Raw genomic sequence first — 21,605 nt, 5'->3', positions numbered from 1 at the left:
CCCCTCCCCGTACCCTTGTCTCATCCTATCAGATCAGTCAATGCTGGTTGCCATGGAGAGAGCAGGTGTGGGGGCGGAGAAGAGAGGAGCCCAGGAGAACGAGGAGAGAGAGCTGGAGTCAGAGGAGAGCGCTGGACGGGAGGAGGAGCCAGAGGAGGAAGAGGGGGATGAGGAAGAGGAGGGCAAGCAGGTCGTGACGAAGAAAGGAGAAAACAAAGAGGAACAGGAGAGACGTTCCAGCAGAGAGGGGGAAGAAGGTGAGGAGCTTACACCTGTGGGGAGTCCCAGCACATGGGTGGTGTGTGTGTGTGTGAGAAGGGAGCGTTAGTCTGCGTTCAGTGAGATGCTCTGGGTAATGAGGGAATCTTTAAGAGAACTGACAGTAGTTCAAGTGTCTTAACACGCATCAAACCCAGGGGACTGTATAATTAACATACTTTTATAGTCTAACGATTTATCTCACCACAGTGGATGAATGCATGATCAATAGAGACATAATCCCTGTTCTGTAGAGGTTAGTGTGAAACCATGTCTGTCTGAGAGAGAGAGAGAGAGAGAGAGAGAGAGAGAGAGATAGAGAGATAGAGAGAGAAAGAGAGAGAGAGAGAGAGAGATGGACAAAAAAAGAAAGAGAAATGCAGGCAGACAGAGATTTGACAAGAGGACGAGGTACATTAGTAAATCATTAAGTACATTAGTTCACCACATATTAGCTTTGTGTGATGTTTGAGGGAGAATTGAGAGACTTTGATGAACATGATGAACGTGGTGGAACAGAAGACCCAGCCTGGGGCCTCTGAACTGAAGGCTTTGCTAAAGCCCATTTAGTTGATGATTTTAGGCTATGAACACACAGGCCTGGCCGTCTGATAATGTCGGGCCAATGGAAGGTGTCGGTGACGCACCGCTCCCTGTACTCAGTGTGGGGTGTTTTGCTCAGTTTGCTCTGATTGGTCCATGCATGTAGGATCTGTTTGGGGGTTGGTGATGGGGCGGCAATTTCTCATTGGCTGTTCAGTTTGACTTAAAATGAGATTATGTGGACATAAGCTGCATAAGGGTTTTTGTCACATTGTGGCTTGATCTACCAAGTTTGCTGTGCTAGCATAATTTTTTGCTTATGCAACATATAATGTTAGTAATTTTGTTGTATCTATAGAACATGTAGAACATTAGTCATTACCTTGAAATGATCATATGCAATTTTCTGAAAGGATGAAGATGATGAAGATGATGCTCTGTCTCTTCGTCGTTTATCTTTTGGGGCGGAGTTTTCTTCTTTTGTGTAAACACAGTACAGTACATATGTGCATGATGATAGTTGGAGTCTGTTTGGTGTGTTTGAGTGTAAATAAGTGATGAGAGGCAACGGTGAGCTCACACATGATCATCGGTCACTCACAGCTGGCTTTGGTCGTAAATGTTTAGAGTCCAGTGCAAGGACGTGAAGGTGTGTGTGGTTCGGACTGAGGGCGTGGCAGGGGGGGAGGGGTGCCTTGGGGTGGTTCAGCTGAGCCTCCAGTCCTCTCAGTCATCTGTCCGGAAGGTTCATTAGACTGAGTGAGTTTTTGCTGATGCTGTGTGAATAATCTCAGGCTCTTCAGAGAGGAGGGGGTGGGGGGTGGGTGTAATAAAAATGGGAGGAGAAACAGAGAATGAGAGAGGGAGGGAGAAATAAAGACAGACAAGTAACAGGCGGAAAGGCAATGTCAATTAAAATCACCGTCTGTTCTCAGTAGACGAGGGGGCGGGGCTGGATGTTCCGGGTCAGCACTCTGAGACGAAGGAGGAGAACCGGGCGGAACCGGCAGAGAAGAGGAGAGTCGTGGAGGACGTCGGCCTGAAACACTGGGCTCGTGCCAGGCAGTTGGCCCACAAGAGAGCTGAAATGAGCGCGAGGTCTTACGAGCAGCAGGAGGCGCCGCACCACTCCAAGGAGGCGCCGGAGGCAGGGGAGGTGGTGTGGAAGAGCCCCGAGGAGCATGATCTCCAGATGATGGCACGGAGGGACCCAGAGGACCGGAGGGATGAGGAGGGCAGTGCCGGCAAGAAGACAGAGGTACCGCTTGATTTCTGGGGGGCTGTGGGTCACGAACAAACGGTTCCCCTGAACAAGCGCTGACGTCAGCGGTCTCAAAGTTCTGTTTGTTCTTAATTATCTCTGTCTGCTCAGCAGCCCTGGCCTAAAGCAGAAACAATGACAGAAATACGTTGAAACTGTGGAGTAGGAGACCGTTTCTGCCCTCAGTCTCCTTCCTTTCACTTGTAGGAGGCTGAGATCGACGGCTTGGCCGCCATCGAGTCTGAACTGGAGGGCGTGGCTCAGAAGCTGCATCAGATGCGCCGGGGCTGAGCGAGGACCGCCCCCTGCTGCTGCCCCGCCCACCGCTGCTCCGCCCACCCCCCCTCCACCAGATCCCACCCCCTCACTAGCTCAGCCACGGCAGTGCCGACCCCACTTTGGCTCTCACTCTCTCCCCTTCCACTCTGGTAACACAATGCCCCACAGCGCCACCTCTGGTGAAAAAATGAAGGACATGCTTCCCATTGGCTTTGTACCCAGTTGCCTGCTTCAGCTCTACTTAAGTATCTTACTTGCTTGTCAAAGAATCTACCATGCAAAAATACCAGTGAGTAAATCCTATAATAATCATAATGGATAAAATGAAGAGAATGGGGATTGAATTTATATACAATGGAGGTATATGTTATTTTTAAGGTTCCTGTGCCTGATGGATTCTCATGCAATAATGTTTTTATCTGAAGATCATAATTAAATGCTATTTGGGATTTATTTAAGAAAACTAATAAACATGATAATATCTGTATCGGTGATGGGGATATTTGCATCAATATGGAACTCTGCAAGTAAATAGCTTATAGCTATTGGAATAAATCTTTGGTAAGGGCAAAGGCTGAGACTGAAAAATATGGCCATAACATTAGTTAACATTAGATTTTAGTGTTTATTTACTGGAACCATGTTTTTCTTCATGTAATGAGACATAAAACTTCAGACAGTGGCTCTTTTTGTAGTTTAAAATCTAGCAAATAATATATACACAAACATACAGAGTGTACAGTATGTACAAGCAGAGAAACACAGAAGCACAACGGTGTCTTGACATACAAACCCAGTTACACAACAGTTTGAACAGACATCTAATTGAAAATGTGTCATGTCGTATTTACACATTAAAAGTCCCAAGAGAGTAAGCTGGGCCGTGAGTGGTCTGTTCCTGCCTGTCAGCAGCACTAGATAGGTGAAAAAGATTCTTAGTCCTGTCCTCAGGGATGTCCATTTGGACCGGGTCAGGATCTCGTACGCATAAACGAAAGCTGCAGACACAGGTCGACTGGCTACGCCTCCCTGAGGACCTGTGACATAGATGATCCCAACTAATCTCATATTAGTGGTTGGAAGACTGAGGTAGCAATGTGTTTTACCTCATTCAAGCATGAAACCATTGGACATTTCACAACATGCATATTAAAAGTCCTTACACAGGGTGTGCGAAGGACCACAGGACATCTGTTCCACATATTACATTAAACGTACACTCAATGACCTAGACAGGGTGCTGTGATGTGCCCTGTGTAATTACAACAGTGCAGGTGGTCGAGCCTGGGCAGCAGTGCACGGAACTGGACCCCGAGCGTGCACGTGAGGGCCCAGAATCCGCCGCCCAGCCCCAGGGTTCACCTAAATGCCCAGTCCGTTTGGCCAGTTTGTTCCTTAGACCAAAAAAAGAAAAAAAAAAAAAACCCCTTGTGCTGTGTTGGGTTTGCCTGACACCAGCTGGACATTTGTGTTACCTACATTCAACGTTCTCTTACTGCCCCTGATCAGCAGTGCACAAATCATTTACCATTCATTAAGGCACCTGACCAAGACAAAGTCTAGTAGTGCAAGATGCATGAAAATAGACCAAATAAATCATGTGGATATCCACTGATATCTGCTAATTGCTCCATTTCAACCTTAAGACAAAAAAAAAACAGTGTCTCTTTGGTAATTAACCACACTCTACGGATCATAAATTGGCACAAAGAAAAAAAAATTCACCCCACTCAGCTGGCAGGAGGCTTTAATTGGTTCGTTAAAGGTAATTAAATATTCTAATTTTCCAGAGGGCCAATCAGGGCTCACTGGGAGGATGAGTCAGCCGCTAGCGTAGCCCGGCAGTGCTGTGGGTAGTTTGGGCCCAGGTCAGCGTTGCAGCAGCTCAGCCCCTGATGGGAGCCTTTCTTCTTCACTTCACTGTCAATCACCCAGCAGCTGCCTTCATTTCCCAGACTGCCGCAGGGCATCCCGAGGGCCACAGGCAAGTTTGGGGCTACACCAGCGGCTCTAAGGGCCCCACAGGGACCTTGTAGAACAGTAGTCAGGTGAGTCAGCAGGTCATCAAAGAACTCAGGGACTCCTTCATAACCTGGGCAACAGTTAAAACACCACACGTTAGACACCATTTCATTTCACTCGACCGGAATTAGACCAAAACTCAGTTGTAGTGGTGTTTAAACACTAAAATACAAAACGAGTGCCTTCATTTAATAGTGCAGGAGTGGATTTTTGTTAAATCAACAGACAGGCTGGGAAAGGGGAGCAGACATGATGTGTTTCCTGCCTACAGCGCTCTCGTGGGAGCTCGGGTTTACCTCAGAGAGAGCCAGCACAATCAGGCCTTACTGCACATACCTCATCACCATAGCAACAAAGGGAGAAGGTGGTGTCAGGGCTATGTGTGTAGCAACATAAACAAACAAAACGCTAAGATGGATTTTATATTTCCCTCTGAAGTAAAGAATTGACCTGAACACAAGGTGTCGTGCCGAGATCTGTCGGTGTGTTCACTAATAATAAAATCATAAAAGTCATTTTAAAGCAGAAGAAACTAGAATTTCTGGATAAAGATAAAAAACAAACATTAAATAAAATAGTATTTTATGAAAATAAATCACCAAAACTGTTAAAAATGAAGAAAAGAATAAAGTTAATATATATATATATATATATATATATATATATATATATATATATATATATATATATATATATATATATATAAAGTAATATGGCCATCATACACTTTGCCCTCTCTGACTCCACATTGACACCGTGTGGTCTAGAAGCAGAATTTGTTCTGGGAGCAGTAGGATAATATTACAGTACATGAACCTGCCCAGTAAGAACCTACAGAGGAATTCTTAGCACAGACTGATACATACTACACTGATTCAAACGATATCCTGTATATTGATGCAAACAGCCTACCAGGGAACGCGTTGATGTCGATGACGGCGTGCTGGCCTGTCTGGTTGCTAATGATGATGTCAATCCCAAACAAAGACACGTTCAGAGCCTGTCTCAAGCCCTTGGAGATCTTCTGAATGACGTCGTGGCTGGGTTTCCGACACTTCCCTTCCAAGTTGTCCCTCTGATAAGAGCACAACCAATGAAACACAAGCCAGGTCAGCTGGAACTGAGACCCAGTGATGGGTCGCTAGAAAAGTTAGACTGCACAACCAGCACCACTCATAATAATAATAATAATAATAATAATAATAATAATAATAATAATAATAATAATAATAATAATTTACTCACAGAGGTGAGATCTGAGGAGGATTCAGGTTTGGAGACATCATGACTGTTGAAGGAAATAGCTCTTCTGTCTAAAGGAGGTGATCACATGTTTTTCATTCAGTCGTTTCTGTAACATCGTTGACACATTTAACCTTTTGCATATTTCATTATAATGTTTCCCAACCTATTACAAATTATATTACATTGCAAACGTGACGTTTCTACTCCTGCAACTATATGGAGACATTGGCCTTCTGCTCCACGTCACGTGTGAATCAAAACAAACTATTCTCCTTAAAGAGAGCCAAGTTTAGTTTAAATATTAACATCAGCATGAACTGACAGTGGGAAGAGAAAGAAATGGTTTACAGATCGTAAGAGGCAATTTGCATGCGGTATAATAGCCCAAGAGCCATTATCTCAAATCTCACTGTGTCCATGATTCCAGGTTGTTTTAAACAATGGAGAACATCATAAACAACCTCAGATAAAGTACCTTTATAAGGAGATGTGTGTGTCCTTGCAAGATTTTAGATACTATAACTAGTGCGAGGAGTCCACATCCTTTTAAATCGTATCTAAAAGCATGCATGCCATTCTGTGAGAGGCTTTTATTGGACTTACTGCAACAGATGGACAAGCCCCTACACACCCTACCCTCTCTCTCTCTCTCTCTCTCTCTCTCTCTCTCATACACACACACACACACACACACACACACACACACACACACACACACACACACACACACACACACACACACCAGGTGCCCTTTCTTGAAGCCTCTGAACATTTGGTGCTCCTATTTTCTGATACTGAAGTACATGTTTGTTTAAAAAAAAACTTTTATGTGCTAGCATGATTTTTTAAATGAAAGACTGACCATGGCTCAACTTTTACACAGTTCAGTTAGGTTGTATTTACACAGCACACTTAACAACAGACACCATCTCAAAGAAGCTTCACAGGAACACTTCCCAGATCCTTAATAATTAATGGTGACTGTAGCCAGGGAAATTCTTCATGTGATATCAGGACCTATGACGGATCACTAGGAGGGACCTCTGAACCTGGGGGCGGGCTGACCTGTTGGTCCAGAAGGGAAGTTCCTGAGAGACGGCCGCTCCACCACGCTGTAGGCATCTCCCACTACGAACACCTTGTAAAGCACAGCGTTGTGGTTGATGAAGCTCTGGATCACGCAGGGAGGCCTGATATCTCCCAGGTCCTCCTCGCTGAAGATGATGGCCATCTGCAGATATACGGCCACAGTGACGAATGAAGCAGTGACACAGCATGGTCAATGAAACACCCTAAGGTTGCACATTAACTAAGGGAAAGGTTAGAAACAGCAGGTTGACCCTGTGAAACGGAGGTGTGTCATAGGTAAAGAATAACACCTTGTCCTGGAGGTGTGGGGAGTCAGACATATCTCTTCTAGGGTGTTGTAATGTCTCTTTCCACATCACTAAGATAACTGCACACTAGAAGTCTTTCAGCTAAAGACCAGTAAGAATTCAGTTGTGCTTTATGGTCCCTGTAAAATCTCTGTGCACACGATCATAAAATCCCATGACCATCGATTTACCTGCACAATCACTCCATCAGTCGAGAATAGCACATTAGTAACATATTAATCTTGGACATCCCACATTTCAAACACTAGAACCAGTTTTAGTGAGACCCTAGCAATATACAATGATTTGCCATGGCATGACGCCTCCCGAAGATATTTACTGTATGTTATTGGAGGTCTAAGCTATATCACCCTGATGAATGATTCACAATTAACTATCATTCAAATTCAAGATCACTGTGGTTCAAAACATCAGTACGTGTCTCTACACAGCAAAAAAAAAAAAACCAGTCCTTTAGATCTGATTTGAGTCATTGTGTTCCAAGGGAGGAGCCAGGCCGGTCTGGCTGAGTTTATAGTGATTGAAGACTATTTAATTTATTACCCATTTAAGTCATAGGCCAATTACATAATGCACATTTGATGATTGATGAGAAAAGGAAATAAGGAAATGTGGTGTCTCCCAAATGCGTTCTTACCTCATGGGAGTTGGTTCCATGTGCAACCTGGGTTTTGCAGACTGCAGTGAAACAGAAAAAAAGTACAAAAAGCACGAGCCAATAAAATGCTTCCATCACATAGATCACGTACAGAAATGTAATCTGAATAAATGTTGTACGGCTCCGGCAGCGCGGTGTGTGGGTGCCAGGGGCCGGGGGAAGGACACTTACTGAATGGGAATGTGATGCCATTTTGCTTGAGCTGCTCTAACGTGTCAGGGCCGCACTCACTGCCGAGCACCATGAATTGAGGGGAGCGGATCCGTCCATCTAAACCAGCACGGGGGGCACGGGGAGAGGGCACGATCAGCTGAATCACCGTCACTCCGCTCCGCCGCTAAGGTACGGTAAGGATCGGCGAAGCCGTTTGCTTATTGTGTTCCCGACTGTGATTCCGAAAAAAGCAGCGACGTCTTTTACGTAAAACGTGTGACCATGCGGGACCTGTCTAAGACAAACATGCCCAAGAGAGGCCCTGCACGCCCCACACACAGGCAAGGCCAGGGTCAAGAGCAGGCCTCCCTCTCGTGTTTTTCCCTGATTTACATCTTTCTTTCTGAAAATACGTGGCCGAGGAAAGCGTTTTGCAGAGCTTGAGCGAAATGTACTGTATTGACATCATGACAGCAATCTTTCTTCTTTCGGTGTTATGTGTTCCTATTTGGCATGTTATGTCATTTCCTAACAGGCAATATTTCTTTTGGATCCACACTAACATTTCAAGGTAAACTGTATCTTATATCTGTTCTTTTAGATCTTCATGTTGTTCAGCTGTGTTTATATAAACCAAAATATATGATAAGAAACAAGCTATACGTAATTACTGGCTTCTCTGCTCACAAAGTGTTTTTTTCAAGTGTTGACTACCTGAAAGATTTTCTCTGGAGACTGAAATGCAGAAAACTGATTCTGGTCTATAAACCTCGCATTATGTGTAAGAGGAGGAAAAGATCAACAATCTATTTCCATATTCACGGACGAGTAGCCATACAGTATGGAAATCATACAGACCAATTCGCCAGCTCACGGAAAAAAAGGCTTTTTTAAACAGCCCAAATGATCCATTATTTTAGTCATTCTATAATTATCTACATCAATTGCCCATTTGGATAATGACAGAACCACAGGGAAGTATGTTGATAATCCCAGCAAGTGAGTGACGTAAAAAAAAATGCAGATTGTGAATTACAGCGAGTACATTAGCGTTATCTTCTTTTTCCCATGATCACTTGCTGTGTTGTTTCATAAGCTAATAGCCATGGAAGCGGTTGCCTGGAGACGGAGCCCAAGAAAAGAGTCACTCCCTTGGAATTCTAAACAGAGCTCTCTCCTCCGTTAGAGACAGTCTGCAGCCAAGGCTGTTAACCTCGCACTACTTCCTGACTGGCATCCCCGGGTCTCCGTGGCAGACGGGCACCTCTGCCATCACGTTTACTGCGGTTCTCCTGACGGAACTATGATGTTGGTTGCACAAATTATATTCAAGACTGTGTTTTGAATGTTCTAGTAATGTAATGCTTATTCTTGTTTACTCTTTATGGTTCACTAGCTCAAAATTGACCAGATAGTGCTGTTAGGTATCTAAAACATGTAAATGAACATGCATCAGGTTATGGTTTTTAGTGACAGCATCTGTGTATCTTCTTTTGCAGACCGTGCCTCTCTCATCTACTGCAGAAAGGCCATCACAACCACAACAGGATGGAATGGTCTCCTGTCTGCACGGCAAGTGGCAGAAAGAATGAATGACTCAGCAGATCTGGGCCGTGAGCCCCCATGTTGCTATAAGACCCCCCCTCTCAAAACCAAGCAGAATAACCAAAAGCAGAAACCCTCATACTGGACCATTTCAGATGCCCAAAGGACCAAATGGTAAAACTACAATAATACAACTAGTCATGGTAGAAAGTAAATGGGTTTTCTGTGTTGTTTCAAAATGTAGAATTAACTAATTTATTCATGTGCTAAAGGACCTTATTACCAGTCTGGTTAGTATATAATTTGAGATCTGTAGAATCAATGCATTTCTAAAGGTATTGAAAATCCAACTTTGACCTCAGAATCAATAACCATATTGAACATGAAAACAAACACATTTAACAGGAGTGATACAGACCATTCATGTATTCCTCTAGTGTGTGGATGAGCTTGTAGGACTTGAAGCGGTCAAGCAGGATTCGAATGGCTGGCAGAGGGTCGAGGATCACAGTCTCGGGGTGGGCATCGATGTACTCCTAAAGGTCATACAGAAATGCAGCCATGCATGAGGAAGAGAACCAACTTAACATGTAGAAGTCATGATTCATTTCATGCAAAAGTCATGTTCGGAACTGCAACTTCTAAAAATCAAACGCTTGCAATTAGACAATAAAATGGATAAAACTGGTATATACCACATATAACTGCAAATTGCATATACTACATACACTCACTGACCAATTTATTATGTATACCTTGCTACCGGGTTGGACCCCCTTTTGTCTTCAGACTGGCCTAATCCTTCGTATCATAGATTCAACAAGTTACTGGAAACATTCCTCAGAGAATCTGGTCCATATTGACATGATAGCATCACACAGTTGCTGCAGATTTGTCGGCTGCACATCCATGATGTGAATCTCCCGTTCCACCACATCCCAAAGGTGCTCTATTGGACTGAGATCTGGTGACTGTGGAGGCCATTTGAGTACAGTGAACTCATTGTCGTGTTCAAGAAACCAGTCTGAGATGATTTGTGCTTTATGACATGGCGCATTATCCTGCTGGAAGTAGCCATCAGAAGATGGGTACACTGTGGTCATAAAGGGATGGACATGGTCAGCAAACAATACTCAGGTAGGATGTGCCAGGAAAATATCCCACAAACCATTGCACCACCACCACCAGCCTGAACCATTGTTACAAAGCAGGATGGATCTATGCTTTCATGTTGGTGATGCCAAATTCTGACCCTACCAGCAAAAATCGAGACTCATCAGACCAGGCAATGTTTTTCCAATCTTCTATTGTCCAATTTTGGTGAGCCTGTGTGAATTCTAGACTCAGTTTCCTGTTCTTATCTGACAGGAGTGTCACCCGGTGTGGTCTTCTGCTGCTGTAGCCCATCCACCTCAAGGTTCGACGTGTTGTGCATTCAGAGATGCTCTTCTGCATGTCTCGGTTGTAACGACTGGATATTTGAGTTACTGTTGCTGTTCTATCAGCTCAAACCAGTCTGGCCCACAGAACTGCCACTCACTGGATATTTTCCTTTTTTCTGACCTTCCTCTGTAAACCCTAGAGATGGTTGTGTGTGAAAATCCCAGTACGTCATCAGTTTCTGAAATACTCAGACCAGCCCGTCTGGCACCAACAACCATGCCACGCCATTCTTCCCCATTCTGATGCTCGGTTTGAACTGCAGCAGATCGTCGTGGCCATGTCTACATGCCTAAATGCATCGAGTTGCTGGCATGTGATTGGCTGATTCGACATTTGTGTTAATGAGCAGTTGGACAGGTGTATCTAATAAAGTGCCCGGTGAGTGTATATTGCATTTTTTTTCATATAAACAGGTTCACCAGGTGTTCCACAGATGTGCTCCAACAATGATCTATACGTGCTTTTGCAAAACGCAACCCTATTGATGACCTATATGAAGAAGATGAAGCACATCTCAACCATTAGCAAACAGATGTTTCTGTTAACAAAACCGGTGCCAGTACTGTTGTTTTGGCTCAGAACATTAAAAATGCGAGGTGCTATCAAACGTGTTGAAGCATCTCTCAGTGCCCAGAGGTGACTGGGTGCATCTACCTGCACGCTCCGCACAAGCACTTGGGCCTCTGTGACGTTCTGGTCGGCCTCCAGGATGTGGTCCGTCAGCTTGTGGATGATGGCGTCCAGTGGGCCCTGCTCCTCCAGTGGCGAGACGAGGTCCAGCTGGGACAACAGGGTCGAGAGGCTGTATTTCAGTCGTAATCCTTTAGGAAAACTCCCATGACAAAGCATGAAGAATGAATGGTGAAAATAGACTTGTGCTCAAATCACATCTGCTAATTCAGGGGTTCCCAACACAGCCCTTGGGGACTTCCAGAAGGATCCATATCCTGGCACTGTCTCAGCATCCAGCACAGAAGGACCAGCAGTCCAGAGAACCGAACCCTTGTTCAGGTGTGCTGGGAGCTGACACAGACCAGATATGGAAGACATATCTCTAATTGTAAACCTCATATTGTGTTATTATACTAGCAAAACAAATACTTGTGTACTTATACTAGCAAAACAAATCGTTCTGTGTTAATGAAAAGCAAATAATTTACTTCCAACATAATGAAACAAGTTATCTAATGTCTTAACACAAAGCAACTTTTAAAAACACTCTACTAGAAATAATTATTTATTGTGCCGTATCTACAAATGTATCTACACAAAGTTCCATTACAAGTTCTCATATTTCAGATTAGAGATGTCTGCCTGAAGTTCTTTTAGGAAGGCATTTTATACCTCAACATAATTAGAAAAATAGGGGTTTGTGGGTATGAGGTTAGTATATCTGTATGGTCACAGTTGCTCTGGGATTGACCTTCTGGGACATGTTATTTTCTTTGGAAGAGACCACTGGGTTTTTTGGCAGAGGACAGAAGCGTATAGAAGTGGTAAGGGGGGAGGGGCATGCCTGCACACATCATTATGCAAGAGGCATCCTTTGAAAAGAAGTAGCAAATAAAAGTAGCCTGGGCTCAAGGGACCCACCATATTGTGGGGAGGAGGTGGTTCTCGGGTACATGATTCCCAGTAGGCTGTGATCAGAGTGGGGATGAGGTCTGGAAATACTCCTAACACAAAGATGGGTGATTGGGTCATGGGTGATTGAGGAATAAAGACATGGTCTGATAACATCTGTTTGTTCATGAGACACATATGTGCCTCCAGTGAGCATACGGAGACATCCAGCACCGGTCCAAGGGAATCGGTCTTTCTGATCTTGTTTCACCGAGACTCAGCTGAGATTCTGCCAAGACTTGGCTGACAGGCTTCAGTATTCTAAGGCAACATGATGATTTTAAGACTTTAAGATTTGAAGGTTTAATATTGAAGAATTTGTCTCTAGTGTTTTAGCATGAGCTACAGCTTTTCAAGGGGGTTCACTGTTTCCAAAATGTCATCATGCCTTTATTTGTTGTAGCATTGGAAAATCCCCTATTCAAGCCCCTACCTTAACCAGCCAGTTCTTCCTGAAAGTCAGAACCAGCTTATCACTCTCATAGAAGGAGAAAAACAACTGTTCGTTACAGCCAAAGTGCAAACAGTTACTTGTGTTCTCTGAAAATGTTTTGAGCCTTTATAGAGATGACTACATCTGAAAATACACAAATGAAGTAGGCCCACTACAGACCACAAATGAAGTAGGCCCCCACTGTTTTTATAAAGGTGAGGCTATGAAGGCAATGAACTATTAATCAGGCACTATTAGCTAGCGTTGCACTTTTGAGCATGTTTTGCTGTGTTTTACAGGGGAACACTTGAAGCAATACCTAAGTATTTCAAATGTGCTTGTCTCATACACTATTCTCTCCTATTTTTAGAGCCATAAACAACTTAAGCCATTATTGTTTTCAGATCTTCAGAGTAAATATTCAGTAAATACCAACCATGTAAATAAAGTACAATTCTGAAACTGAAACTTTGGAAAACACACAATGAAGGTGAGCATAAATTAAGAATACAGGGGCCCCACTATCTTATCCTCCTGATAATGTCAATGTGTTTATTACTGTATGAATAGTGCAGAGGTTAACAGGAAGGATTAGATTGTGAAATACAACTACAGCAGACTAACTGCTTGCAAAGCATTCCCTTAAAAAGCAGACTGCACAAGTCACAAAGTGACAGAACCTTAAGACTTAACAAAATATATTGAGGGTCTTTCAGATTATTAGCTCATTGGTTGCTTAGAGAGATGTTTGATGACAGCACCTGTGACTCAGTGGAGCAAAGAGCCAGGTAATGTATAATGTGAAGTCAGTTCAAAGTCCATCTGTTGTTTTCTTTGCTGTCCACACCCTTCACCTCCTATTCTTTATAGACCTGTCAATTCAATATTAGTTAAAGAATGGAGCAAGGCCTTCTAGGTATGTGTGCATATGTAACCATTTGAGTGTGACTTGCGTTTGTGAATGTGTGTGTGTGTGTGGCTGAGTTTGTCTCTTATCTTGAGCTGTCTGTCAGATAGTAAAAGCTTTCCTGAAGGCCACAGGACCTTGACTAAGCCTCTTCGCTCTGCCTGTTTGCCTCGAAACTGTGATACCAAAGAACCACTAAAACAAATGTATGAAGTACCCTAATGATAAAAGCTGTCAAGATACACTGCATTCCTTTATTGGTAGCTATGCCAGGCTACCCAGAAGCATGATTTGTATTCGAATCTTTGAGTATTGGAGTTACCTCAGCTGCCACAGCTGCCACAAACAAGGCAAGAGTATATGCTGCTCAAATATGGACATAACGTCTGTCTCATGGAAGTCAAATGACCAGCAAGCAAACAGGCACACACTATTCTGAGAGCACACAATAGTTTGCATAATCAAACACAACTGCCAAAAATGCTAATCAGGTAGCCATTTTAAGCACAAAGCACATCAAACCAAATGTTTTTGTGAACAAGTCTGTTTGTTCTGTAACACGGGACTAACTGTCCCAGGTACTGTGTATGCTGTGAGATCGACAGAAACGTGATAGCACAGACTCTGACATAAATATATTTTTTTATATTTTTAATTTTTATATATTTATTTTTTTAATAAACTGTGTATTGCAAAAGTTTGTCAAATGTATGGTAGCTGACCATACTGAATACTGAAATCTGAATTCCACAACTGGAGAGTCGTCAAAGTGGAGGGCAGAATGCAGTGCTACGCGGGGAATGATTAAATGAGAGGAGAATATTTTTAGAGGCTGTAACTCATGGCACAAGGCTGTGAGCTAGATAAAAGAGGACTTGAATTTTATTGGATAGAAAGTGGAAGTCATAGTGATTTAACTAATTCATTCTAAAACGTGTTTCACAGGGTGAGATTCATTATTCATCTAGACTTGTATAACTCATGTCTGAAAGGTTGACTAATGCACTTCCAAACAAATGAGCTTCAGACTAAGTAATTTCTTAGGTTTCTTTAAGATAGAAAATAAGATGAAGATACATCACATAGAAAGCAGAATGCCAAATATGCTAGCAACAAAAAGGACCAGATGAATTAGATAAGACAGCAAAGACATCTTTGTTTTGTTCTGTACCTGCAGTTCAGAACTTAATGGAACATCTTGTAACAGAGTTACAGGAGCACATCGTTGTAATGAAATACACATCTGGATGTCCTGAAGCATTCATGCTATTTAGCTTTGAAGCTACCCTCTCAGAAATAGTGTTGATAGAGTAGCATTTAGCTTTGAAGCTACCCTCTCAGAAATACAGAGTAGCATTTATCTTTGAAGCCTCTCAGAAACACCGTTGATAGAGTAGTATTTAGATTTGAAGCTACCTGCTCAGAAATACTGCTGACAGAGTAGTATTTAGTTTTGAAGATACCCTCTCAGAAATACCAGTGAAGACATACTAAACTATTATGTTATCTCTCAGAAAGTAATAAAGGAGCAATCAGCATAATGAGTGTAACGGTTCCTCTCGTGGTACATTAAGATACCTCACCAGGCTTTTTTGGTAGAACTCGACCAAAAGCGTAAGAGCTGAAACGAAACTATTTCAAAATAATTCTATTGATCAAATCAAAAAGGGCATTTGTGAACATAGGGCTATTTCTTTTTTTTTTTTAAGAAAATAAATAGCTAAACATGTTGATAGCATGTATGTACCTCTCGGCTTGTATATGATGTTATTCATGTTATGAATGCACTGTGAATGAATGAAACATAAGGCTGTGGGTGAGAGAAAAGAGGGCTTGAATTCTATTGGAAAGAGATTTATGATGGACATTCAAGAAAAACAGTGGTGGCGTTCACACCAAAGGGGACAACTAATGATTGGGTTTGTAGAGTGTTCAAACATCTATGTGGTCGCTCTGGGGAATGGAAAATTCTATTTTTTGCATGGATGAAGTCTCTTTCCCCTCAGCTAAAGGTCACTGCATGTTTTCTATTTCTTCACTCATCTTGTACACAACTGAACTGAGAAATCAGATGGCAACCCCTTTAGACTCCATTTATCCAATAAACTCGTTGGCAACATTTTAAATGGAAATCTTTATCTGGTCTTTCAGGACTTTCAAGCAAGACGGTTATAAAGAATCAAAAAGAACACAAGGACCGATAACATGTTGAACATACACGGATTTGCTTTCTAATAGATTTCTATTACCTTTACTCTAGTGTGACATCATACTCAGCCATAGCCTTTCACATGCATAAGGTCTTGATGTTGACGGAATCAGAAATGTTCATTGCTCACAACATTCACTTACCGGGACCATCTCAATGCCCCTCTTCCTGCAAAATGGAAAGAGAGGGGAACAACAGCAATTCAGGAAATTACAAAAAAAAATTCTTTGATAACTTTGATTTTAAATATGAATCTTTGGTTCCTGAAAAGAGAAAATTTCATCTGGACAAAATTATTTGTTTTTTATACAATTGTTGATTAAAATGATAAGGGATGGCATGAAGCTTTGGTGTTACAGTGTTACTAATGATATTATTACTGAATAGATGTGGGAAGAGCATTTGAATAACAAGACTGATATTCAATATAAGTTCCCCTTTAAACAGAAATTGAAAGAAATGTAGGGAAACCTGTTATGTGGCAACCTAAAAAGGGTTTTGTGACTAAGGACCCCTCTCTGGCTAAAGATTACTATCTCTCACACAAGTGAGGTGAATTCTCTGCATTCCCTCTCACAGTAATTTACACACACACACGCACACACACACACACACACACACACACACACACACACACACACACACACACACACAGAGAGATAGATAGATAGATAGATAGATAGATAGATAGATAGATAGATAGATAGATAGATAGATAGATAGATAGATAGATAGATAGATAGATAATGTACATGCACACACATACATAGGAAGCATACACACATGACTAGCTTAATACTCGAAACAGATAATGTTGCTATGCAAGATTTTAATCCTGATACAGTAGGGAGGCCTACAGCTAATTATTCAAATGAAGCACTAACAAGAAAATATAGTTTGCCAGCAAAGGGCTAATAGGACCCTGATACAACATATATTTTACATCCTTCAATGTTTTCAAAGCAAACGAATTCTTGCTCATCAGGTTCGTGCTTTACAAACCGGTTACTATTTGTTGAGTGAAAAAAGGTGATATCATGTTAAGTTGACTCCAAACCACTCCCTTGTCTGCACACATGCTAAAGGGTCATTTATACAAAAACAAAACGAATTCACAGTCTGTGAGTTTTTCTTACAAGCAAAACAGAATCCTCAGGTCCTAACGAGAGGCTTCTCAACCTGTAACATACAACTATGCTCTTCACAGGACTTTCTGTGAAGTTTAAATCATGGTAGTAAGATGTCCTGCATTGGTCGTGAATCACCACAGAATAAAATCTGTGGAGATACGTGACCAGTGATCCTTCTGTGCCTGTCAAAGCCAGGGCCGTCTGCCTGGTGTGCATCCAGGTAACCCCTGCACTTTGTCCAAGCTCTGCCTTTTCATGACCAAAATACCACTGTCCATCTTGCTGCCCCATTAAGACTACCTGGGAACAGCTTTTAACTCAAATAACCCAGAAGCTCCCTGCACTTTGATATTGCAGCAGACAGCAACCGTAAAGGGAATCCCTTAGACAGGGTTACTCAGATAATGGTCTCCTGGCACAAAACTATCAACAGGTACTGTACTCTGTTTTTGGGTCGCACATAAGAGCAACAGACAATAATCTGTGGCTAGAACTTTCTGGTAGACCACATGATAGGCCACGACAAAGACCAACGACAAAGTAACCAATTGTAATCCGATAAGTGCACACAGATACATTTTCTCCGCAAATGGTGAATACATAGTTGCCTTTAATCCAAACTGCTGACTCGGGTGAAATTAAATGAATGTCAGCGTTATTATGTGAACTGACAGCACAGTAGGAGCGTAATAGTAAATGTACAGTAATGCAATTACCTAAATGTCATTACCTAAATCGTTGTCACTGTTATTTATTTAAACCTGCTACACGGTTAAACCTGCTACACACTAACTTGAAAATTATAATACACTGCCAGTCTGATTTCTTGTCAAGATGTTGCCTATATTTAAACTAAACAAATGTATCTAGATACACAAATGTTTTTAGATCTTTAAAACTATACCCAAATAAATATCTCCAGGCAGGACACAATATGTATGTATGATTGCATATATCTCAGAAGAGTATACTGACATGACTGTGTTTGCTCTGTGCCAAACGCGTGTGAGTGAGTGAGTGCTCACCTGCACATGTCTACGAAGGTCTGGAAATTCAACTTTTTGCTCTTCTTTTCGCTGAGCCAATATCCTACTCTCTTCCCTTTCACAAACGTCTGCATCTCTGGAACGGGCTAAGAAACTGATTTTTAAAAGTCAGCTCCTGAATGAAAGGTGGGCGTACCGTCATGAGCGATATTTACTTATTTACAAATACATATAATAATAACAACAACAACAACAACAATATTAACTAAGTTCGGGAGCTTTTCAGGTACAATGTCCGATATTCCAAAACAGGTCTGACAGTGACAACACGGTCCTACCTTACAAAAGCAGTGCCAGGATACCAGTGCAGGAAAGCTTGCCGAACCAGTCCCAGCGCTGGGCAGCCACTGGTATGTTTCTTGAATTTCTGGTAAGTCTCGTCACAGATTGAAGTTCCGTCAACAGTCGTGGGTCGTGATGTAGATTTTGTGATTTTACCACTACCGACTGTTACAATGTGTGCGGTTTACTTTCTTTCCTGAGGGAGTATCACATTATTTTTTTTAGGTATCTACAAAACGAAAATCGATTCTCATAATAAATGAAATTCCAAGTGAAATCCAAGTGACTTTTTGACACACTGTCCCATCTCAAATGGACCTACACTTGTCTCTACTGATGGTGACGTCCAGACTCTGGCGGCTGTCAGAATGTGTCGCGCGGTGAAGTAGTTTGATTGGATCGGTCGGAACCGACAGTGTTTGCAGGCACTGCCTCCTTCCCCATGGGCGGTCTTAGGGCCACGCAGCGTCAGTCAGATGCGCTGAAACACCAGCCCTGTCTTCATTCTTCACCATGTTCACCAAAGAGATATATAAACGGAGACAAGAAGAATGGTAAATGTGGTGAACAAAGTTTGGGATACGCTAGCTAATGGATTTAGTCTTTTTTGAAGGCCAAGACGTTCATTAGATTTTCTTGTTAACTTAAATTTTATACCAAGGAAATGTTCAACCGTGTTTAGTGAACCTGCTATATGATGTTACACCTTTCCATTAGGAAGACGTTGAGGTTTTAGAATCGTCCGCTAGGGGGCAGCGTGGCGCACTAGGTCGTTTTTACAGTGACCAACAAAGAACTCGGTCCCGGATATCCAGGACCAGGAAGTCAAGTCATATGACAACAAACCGCAATCAGTCGTTCGCTTCGGTGTTTAAGAGTCTCAAAATAAACTGACCTTGAGAAGACGGTGAGTATCATTTTACTTATATATTGGTTATTTTCTGTTTTGTAGTTGGTGATTTGGTCAAGGTTTGTCATATTTGAGATGGAGTATTTAGCTGTAGTAGACTAGATCGCAAACAGCTACTTTCAACGTTTCACTGTCGTGTTTTGTCAAACTGCTGATGGATCATCGTTCATGTCTGTGCCTGTAGTATTATTATTACATACGTGTTTCTGTTTACTGCAATGTTATATTAATTACTTCATAAAACAGCCCTCAGGATCAGGCCTTAAACGAGAAGAAACATGTTTAGCTTTGTAGCTTACATTTTACTATATTGTCTCTAATAACTGCATTCTCATTTAAGTAATATACTAGTGTGGCCCTTTGGAAAAACAGAGGGATACTGAAGTTGTATTGATGTTTTTTCCCCCTTGTTCTTTGTAATATGTCTGTTTTTCTACATTTGGAGGCTGTTCTGGGTCACTGTGTGTTGTTATGTAAAATCGTGTTAGAATATGGAAAATACCACTTTATTGTTGTTATATATGTGTTACTGAAAGGGTTAAAAGCTCCCGAGTTTGGTTGAAACGGACAGGACGAACGTGCTCAATACTCTCCAACTTTAGGTGAATCTGTCCGTTTGATTTTAGTTTCAGTGATTGGATATTTTTTGCAAACTGACGCGCATTGAGTTTTCCTATTGGTTCCAGAGAGAGGGGGCGGGAAGAGAGGAGAGGGTGAAGCTGCGGCGGGAGGAGAGAGAGGATACGAGTACAGCTAACATTCAGTTTATTCTATTATAATAGAATTCTATTACTCTATTATTAGTGAGAAGCTAATGCTGCAGGGAGAGAGTGAGAGGGTGAGCGAGCAGACAGAAAGGGAGCCATAGATGACTCGAGACTCATTAAAAGAGGTACTGTAGTACTACATTTTATTTAATTTTATGACTTTTGTAGTGACTAAAAGTATAGAGGCTATTCTTTGAATGTCCTTTGGGTTGGAATCGTGGTTGGTTTTTACTACGAATTGCATACGTGTCCTAAAGAGTGTGTGATAAAAGGGCAATGGTAAACAGTTCTGGGATTAATTTAGTGTTAGTCCATGCTGTAAGAGAAATGAGAGATTGTGATTGAACAGGTACATCTACTTCACTAAAAAAGAGACTTGTGAATGTCTGATTGTTTTTTTGTGATATAGTCATCGAACCCCACGCCCCATCTATTTTACCTGACTTTAATAATTAAATTTAAAAGGTATTGGGGCGCTACACTAAGACGGTAAGAATTATTGGTTACGGTTTATTTCCATGCCAGGCAATAATAATTAAAATAGGGTTTTTCTGTATTGATTTAAGTAAGGTACCTTGTATTTAATTTGATTTTGCCTTTTAGGGAGGAGCATGGAGAATGATGAACTTCCGCCAGCGGATGGGATGGATTGGTGTGGGACTGTACTTGTTGGCTAGTATAGCCGCAGTGTATTATATGTTTGAGATTAACCAGACATACAACCGATTCACATTAGCAAATGTGGAAAAGGTTACTGGGACACGCACACCACAGACCGGAGATTCTGCCTCCTCTTCCTCCTCAAGCTCTTGGGCCCAGAGTCTGAAGACGAGGCTGCTTCTGCTGCCCTTCTGGGTCTGGGCCGCTATTTTCCTCATCCCCTATCTCCAGGTGTTCCTCTTTCTTTACTCATGCACAAGGGCGGACCCAAAGACTGTGGGCTACTGCATACTGCCTATATGCCTGGCTGTCCTCTGCAACCGGCACCAGACCTTTGCCAAGGCATCCAATCAGATCAGCAGACTTCAGTTGATTGACACCTAATGGGGACAATGGCTTTTCAAGATCTGAAGCATCATGGACTGGAGGGTGTATGTAAAATATGTATACATGTGTATACAACTATTGTTCTTGATCAATCTTACAGGCAGTTTTGCCACAAGAGACCATTATGTAAACCATAAGAGTGGGATGTGGTTTATAATTAATTTTTTTAAGATGTAGCCCTACTGTTGTATTGGCATTGATTTCAGTCCAGTCTGTTTCCAGCAAATTTATTACAAATATGCTTGTATTTTTTAATTACAGCCTTTTGACAATGTCTGACAGTGTTTCCCATAAGTAACTAACATATGGTCCAATGCATGTTTTCATGAAAACTCATTGTGGTTCCATGTCAGTCTGCTTCCTGACAAAACACTTCAACCAAACAGGGTGCATCTCCAAAAGCATTGTAGTGCTAAGTCCATTGGAAAACAAATGACATGGTACTAG

At 42.1% G+C, this 21,605-nt stretch overlaps 3 protein-coding genes across 7 annotated transcripts in view; 2 read left to right on the top strand and 1 right to left on the bottom strand.

Moving 5' to 3' along the window:
- The window catches only part of chga (chromogranin A), a 7,639-nt gene extending 4,379 nt beyond the window's left edge, over positions 1-3,260 (top strand). The window contains exons 6-8 of one of the 2 annotated variants that reach the window (XM_077017631.1): positions 33-257; positions 1,740-2,059; positions 2,270-3,260. In XM_077017631.1, coding sequence (XP_076873746.1) covers positions 33-257; positions 1,740-2,059; positions 2,270-2,353 — 629 coding nt within the window. In that variant the 3' untranslated portion in view covers positions 2,354-3,260. Of the gene's footprint in view, positions 1-32; positions 258-1,736; positions 2,060-2,269 lie in introns of both variants that reach the window. The other variant, XM_077017630.1, reaches the window with a different exon arrangement.
- On the bottom strand, positions 3,175-18,971 carry itpk1a (inositol-tetrakisphosphate 1-kinase a). 4 transcript variants are annotated; one of them, XM_077017629.1, is made up of 12 exons: positions 18,757-18,970; positions 18,431-18,630; positions 18,132-18,267; positions 16,120-16,144; positions 11,459-11,584; positions 9,780-9,897; positions 7,835-7,933; positions 7,643-7,683; positions 6,674-6,839; positions 5,609-5,676; positions 5,276-5,438; positions 3,175-4,433 (listed from the first exon to the last, which is right to left on the bottom strand). In XM_077017629.1, the coding sequence occupies exons 3-12, from the start codon at positions 18,224-18,226 to the stop codon at positions 4,147-4,149; spliced, it is 1,188 nt and encodes a 395-aa protein (XP_076873744.1). In that variant the 5' UTR covers positions 18,227-18,267; positions 18,431-18,630; positions 18,757-18,970; the 3' UTR covers positions 3,175-4,146. The 4 variants fall into 4 exon arrangements, with proteins under 4 accessions (XP_076873744.1, XP_076873743.1, XP_076873742.1 ...); XM_077017628.1 differs by having other exon boundaries at positions 18,132-18,238; positions 18,431-18,971; XM_077017627.1 differs by having other exon boundaries at positions 18,431-18,970.
- On the top strand, positions 18,951-21,432 carry tmem251 (transmembrane protein 251). Its single transcript, XM_077017632.1, has 2 exons — positions 18,951-19,341; positions 20,715-21,432. The coding sequence occupies exon 2, from the start codon at positions 20,730-20,732 to the stop codon at positions 21,153-21,155; it is 426 nt and encodes a 141-aa protein (XP_076873747.1). The 5' UTR covers positions 18,951-19,341; positions 20,715-20,729; the 3' UTR covers positions 21,156-21,432.
- The last annotated feature ends 173 nt before the right edge of the window (positions 21,433-21,605 follow it).

Source organism: Brachyhypopomus gauderio, chromosome 9, assembly GCF_052324685.1.
Source record: "Brachyhypopomus gauderio isolate BG-103 chromosome 9, BGAUD_0.2, whole genome shotgun sequence".
NCBI lineage: Eukaryota > Metazoa > Chordata > Actinopteri > Gymnotiformes > Hypopomidae > Brachyhypopomus > Brachyhypopomus gauderio.
Note: the sequence above shows the minus strand (reverse complement) of the source record. Positions and strands in the feature narration are given on the sequence as shown.